This window comes from Lycium barbarum, chromosome 2 (assembly GCF_019175385.1).
Source record: "Lycium barbarum isolate Lr01 chromosome 2, ASM1917538v2, whole genome shotgun sequence".
Lineage (NCBI taxonomy): Eukaryota > Viridiplantae > Streptophyta > Magnoliopsida > Solanales > Solanaceae > Lycium > Lycium barbarum.
The window spans coordinates 12,751,233-12,756,628 of record NC_083338.1 but is presented as its reverse complement, the minus strand read 5'-3'; the positions used below and the strand labels follow the sequence as shown (position 1 = coordinate 12,756,628).

The 5,396-nt window shown below is 34.2% G+C and overlaps 1 protein-coding gene across 3 annotated transcripts; it reads right to left on the bottom strand.

The window, feature by feature from the left end:
• Positions 1–340: 340 nt before the first annotated feature.
• LOC132626196 (S-adenosylmethionine decarboxylase proenzyme-like) lies at positions 341–4,930 on the bottom strand. Of its 3 annotated transcripts, XR_009577198.1 has the most exons (6): positions 4,787–4,930; positions 4,628–4,704; positions 2,894–3,040; positions 1,405–2,789; positions 1,027–1,232; positions 341–747 (listed from the first exon to the last, which is right to left on the bottom strand). XR_009577198.1 is itself a non-coding variant. In XM_060340980.1 (4 exons), the coding sequence occupies exon 4, from the start codon at positions 2,592–2,594 to the stop codon at positions 1,497–1,499; it is 1,098 nt and encodes a 365-aa protein (XP_060196963.1). In that variant the 5' UTR covers positions 2,595–2,789; positions 2,894–3,040; positions 4,628–4,704; positions 4,787–4,930; the 3' UTR covers positions 1,238–1,496. The 3 variants fall into 3 exon arrangements, 1 of the variants encoding a protein (XP_060196963.1); XR_009577197.1 differs by having other exon boundaries at positions 341–1,232; XM_060340980.1 differs by lacking the exons at positions 341–747; positions 1,027–1,232 and having other exon boundaries at positions 1,238–2,789.
• Positions 4,931–5,396: the final 466 nt, after the last annotated feature.

Genomic DNA, 5,396 nt, shown 5'->3' with positions numbered 1-5,396 from the left:
ACTTAAACTTCCGACTTTTTCAATTATATATTCCTATTGAACATCTCACTTATGTTTAAATTGTGTCAATTGACCACACATTTTACAATTTTAAACTAAGTTCAGTGAGTCGATGTCACTCACTGTGACATAGAATATACAAGACCTACTGAACTCAGTGGTTAGAGTACTGCTTTCATACAGCGGAAGCCATTGATTCAAATCCAATAGTAGATAAAACTTATTAGATGTCACTGACTCTCGTATGACCAAGGAGAAAAAGCCACGTCAAAATTTAAGACAGAAACACTAACTGAAAACGAAGAACTTAGCGAAATGCAAAAGAAAAAGGTAAAGGACGTAAAGTTGGAGAATCAAACAATTTTGTTCAGGAATCAGTTCACACTTTCATTTACATACATATTTGTTGAAGAATCAAACAATTTCATTCTATACTAAACAATCAAAGCGTGAAGGTCCTAAAAATTAGCATGAAATCTAGAGATGACTAATTTTTACAATCTGGATGACTATACGATGCCAAGTTGGCTCGGTTGCTAAATATATTGTTGTCTAAAGATGTGTCAATATCGATTGGGGATTGTATATGTGAGTCAGTATCCCTAGAATTTTTTATCGTAATTACCCCTTTTACCCGCTTGCGATCTCTTAGCCATTTGAATTACTTCATTACTGTACCACAAATATTTCAAACGGAATAGGGTCATATTTGCCCTTGTACTTTGTCGAATCACATGGACAAACGAACTGCAAAGAAACCAAGTATCAAAGCCATTCACAGCATACCAAGCAGGGAGTTGGGCTTAATTTGGTTGATGGGTCGGATTTAATTGGGTGGGTGGGTTAAAATGATTAAAACAGTGACTAGATTTAATTTGAGAAAAAAAAAATATGTCACGCAAGCGCCATGTTGAAAAATTATGGTGGAACATGAAGATTTAACGGTGTATGGGTAAATTTGGCTATTTTTTTTAGTACAAAGGCAAATATATTGAAAAAGTATAGCGAATGGCAAATATAACTTACTTGCACGACGGCAGATATGACCCTTTTCCGTACTTCAAATGGACTAAAACTTTGTAATGCTACCAAAATTCTTTGCTGTGTAGTTGCTTTAGCCTACTACGCATCTGTTTTATACACAGCAAGTCTGTAGTAGCTAATGGCCAGCACCGAAACAAAATTAAAGGTAAAACAAGGTAGCCTGCAAATCCAGCCAGAAAAGTGCCAACCTAAAGAACATAAAAATCTTAAGTTGGTGGATAACACCACAATTTTACTAGAAATGACCAAATAACAAACAAGAGTCTGAGAGCAACCAAATCCGGCAATTATCCAAAATAGAAGCAATAGGGCTTAAGGCAGAACACCAAAAAGCCAGACTAAGTTCACAATTTTCGTTACCTAATTCTGACATAAAGCCCATTATTTGAAGAACCAAGGAGCAAGACAACTGAACGCTGTAATAAAACACTGGTAATTGAACTAAACGACCCTCAACACATCTCCTTTTCTTCTTTCTCTTCCTCTTTCCAGCAGCAGTCCTGCAGAACGGATTTGGGAGACCCACAGAAGGAACTCCTAGCGAACTTCTGGTAGACAATAGAACCACCATTACCAAGTTCTTTTGGGCTCCACTCAGCAAGAGAGTAGTCCTTAACATCAATAGAGCATATGCGCTCCAGTAGCTCACAATCAACATCAGCATGCAAAGCAATAGAAAAATTATCAGGCTGGAAACATGTCAGCACCCTCTTAACCAGCGGCCCGAGACTCGAGGAGTTCTTCAAGTCATATCCAACTGCTTCAAAGCTAGCATAACTAAAACCATCTTCCGGTGTAACGTGAATAGTAGAAAGCGCAGCTCCTTCAATAGAATTCATGGAATAACCACAAGGATCAAACTCGAAATCGCATATATCAGAGCTGGGGAGGATCTTCCTTATGCCGGAATCAATAGTCATTTTAGCTGCCGAGCTTGTTTCAGTCTTGTAAAAGACAGAAGCCTTGTCCCTATCCAAATTAGTCATGCACATCTCAAGAGTGTAGACAGGGTGGTTCTTAGTCTGAGTAGGTTCAGCCGAGGCAGAGTAAACATGCCATTTCTGAGGTTTGTCGGCACTGCCCAAAATCACAGCTTTGCTTCCTGAACAAAGATTTCCGAAGTAACTATCAAGGACGGAAACTTCTTCAGAGAAATGACGATGAGGAAATGATTGAGCCCCAGGGAAAATGAAGCTCCCACGGGTATACTTCACAGATAGTACTTTGAGTGAAAGGGTATCAGCCAACTTCAGAATGACTGGAATTGAAAGAAGCAATTTTGTGGTACCACAAGTCTTGATGATTAGCTTGTAAGAAGAAATGAAAAGGCTCGACTCAGAGAGGACATAGGAGTCAACACACTCATTAGAAAGAGAATCAACTACGGTGCATTCGGCAGGTCCTAGGAACTCATCCAACTGTGCTTTTGACAGTGATCGAAGTCCTTTTCCTTCAGGATCAGCAAAAAGGCCAGGCTCAAAAAATGAAATTTCAAGCCTCTTCTCATAACCTTCAAAACCTATGGCAGAAACTGGCAATTCCACTTCCATGATGAAAAAAATGTTCACAGCAACTAACGATCTTTTAAAGGAAATTGTTCACAGCTAAAAGAGCAAAGCAAAAAAAAAGGAGTGAGGGTTTAACACGAACTAATTGACAGAAGAAATTTTTTTGGGTTTTTTTTTGTGCCCGGAGACACGTGCCAGAGAGAAGCTTAAGGACTGTCAGGATGGTTTGCGCGCGCACTGCACATATAGAAAATAAGAAAGTAGCAAGTAATCAGAAATAGAATTCTTAATGCTCATTTTCTTAGGTTCATATCCAAAACAAATGGAATCCAGATACTTACGTTGGAGTAAGCAGCAGATCTGAACTTCTTGATTCCACCGTTTGGTCTAACGTCTTCGATACTGTAGCCGAGGGGTGCTTCGTAGAGTAAGGATTTACTACTAGACTTCTTCCCACCTTTAGACTCCATTAGAACATTCAGTTGGATCTGCCAACAAAATAACTAACGCTTCAGATAGATCTTTTTTTATAATAGTTACAGAAAAAAATACTGAAGAGTCACAATGGTAAAGCGCAAACACCACCAAAAGTTTCACCTACTCTAAAATGCACAGAAAGGGTCAGATAACCTAAAATCAAATGCATTCCCTTATTTCATAATGAGTGTAAAGAATGCACAATGGCACATTTCTAATTAGGATTTCGCGTTGTAGTGTATGACATCATACACTTAGACAGATGATCAATGAGAAATTAAAAATATATTAGATAGTGGTGTTATCCAAGAGCTCAAACGAAAAGAAGATTAAAGATTATCAGAAACAAAACCAAATGCCTAACCAAGATGAAAAAGGAAAAGCCATAGGCAAACATCCTTTTACATGGAAAACAGGTAGAAAGTATTTTGCTTATAGTTTTCCATGCATTGGCCCAAAGAAACCAAAAAAAAAAAAAAAAACAATACCTCTAACTCAAAATATCTATTTAAAAAGAAAATCTTGCTCAAAATCTATTGATTGAAGAGCAAAACTCATTTCTTCAATAAATATTTATCAAAATTCTACAAAGCAACAGTTTCTATCTTATTTTACGTTCCATATTTCCTACCATCTGAATCCTGTAAGAAAATTTTCTTTCTACCAAATTTATATTTTAAATACGGAATTCAGACACGTAACTTGGGGTAGAGCAAATGCAACCAAACTATAATTAGGTCCCAACTCCTAACATGTTAAGTATAATAACTTGATGCCTACACTCCATTTCCTTATTCTTTAGCCCGTTATTATTAAAAATTCTACTTGGAGTTATTAAAGCCGTATGAAAAAGGATGTACACCATAATCTGTAGTTTTTACCACTCCTATACACAAACTGAAACTGAATGCTGCTACAATTATTATTAAAAGAAAATCTTCGACGTTATAACGTCTGTCAAAAGAATTACGTAATAGCATCCGTACAAATCTAAAAAATATTAGTAACGCATAAGAAAAACCATTTGTTGACCCCCAAAAAAGTTATATAAATCAAAAAAATAGTTATTCGATATTTAGAAGTGAATTAATCCAATTAAGAGAGTCTGTGTACGTATCCTACTCAACAATTTCCCTTAATAAATTATATCATCTACATAAAATCATCAAAATCTCGGCTCCATCTCTTCCAATTTATGTGATACAATTCGGAATTTGAGAGTCAAACTTATTTATTTTGACTGTAAATTCGGACATTTAAGTTCTTGCAAAAATAATTTACATATTTATTTAGAAACTACATAAAAGTCACAATAATTAACAATTTGAAATATTTTAAGGGCATATGGATAAATCACCGTCCAAGATTTTCCTGTTAATCCAAACTATATCACATAAATGGTACAACATCGTAAAAGTTCCACAAAAATCACTACAGTAAATAATAATAATAATAATAATAATAATAATAATAATAATAATAATAATAATAATAATAATAATAATAATAATAATAATAATAATAATAATACAAGACCTTATATCAAATTAAGATATCCCTTATGCCAGAATTTAACAGTTATAATTGAGAATACTTACAATGTCAAACTGTATAAATTTGTTTAGATCTGACTATCTCCGAATAAATTAAAATCAACCTCCAAGATTAATAAATCCTACATGAAAGAAACAAACAAATTCAATAACAAATATTAACCAAACAGAAACTACAAATTGAAATAATTAAAAAGTACTTACAGACAAAATTTGATTGTTGAAAACCTAGAAAACTGTGGGGGCAGAAACCAAATTAATTAATTCTTGTGAGAGGAAATCGTTGGGTATTTATAGAAGATTCGTTGACGGATTTGGCCCTGTAGGTTTACGATATTACAGTCAAGCCCTCCGCGAATTAAATTGGCCACCAATTAATGGTCATGGGTATCAGATTCTTATCTATCCAACTATATTCATGTTACATCATTATGTGCAAAGTTAATTATATTAGGGACAATAATATTTTTAGTCCCTCAATTATTGGTAAATTTTGATCTTGATCACTTTCAATTAATAAAAATATGTATTTTTGTCCCTTAATTGTCATTAAACGTTGATTTGAAACATACAGTATTTAACTTTCAATTTGTTGTATTTAAACTACTTTTAACATTATATATAGATAATTCGTTCTAAAAATGATACTCCCTTAGTTTCAATTTATGTGCACATAAAAAAAAAGTGACCCTTTTTAATATTTGAAAATAATTAACCTTTATGCAATGATTTATAACCACACAAAATATATGTGACTTGGTTAACACCACAAGTTTAAAAATTTTCTCTTCTTTCTTAAACTTTGCGTCCAGTC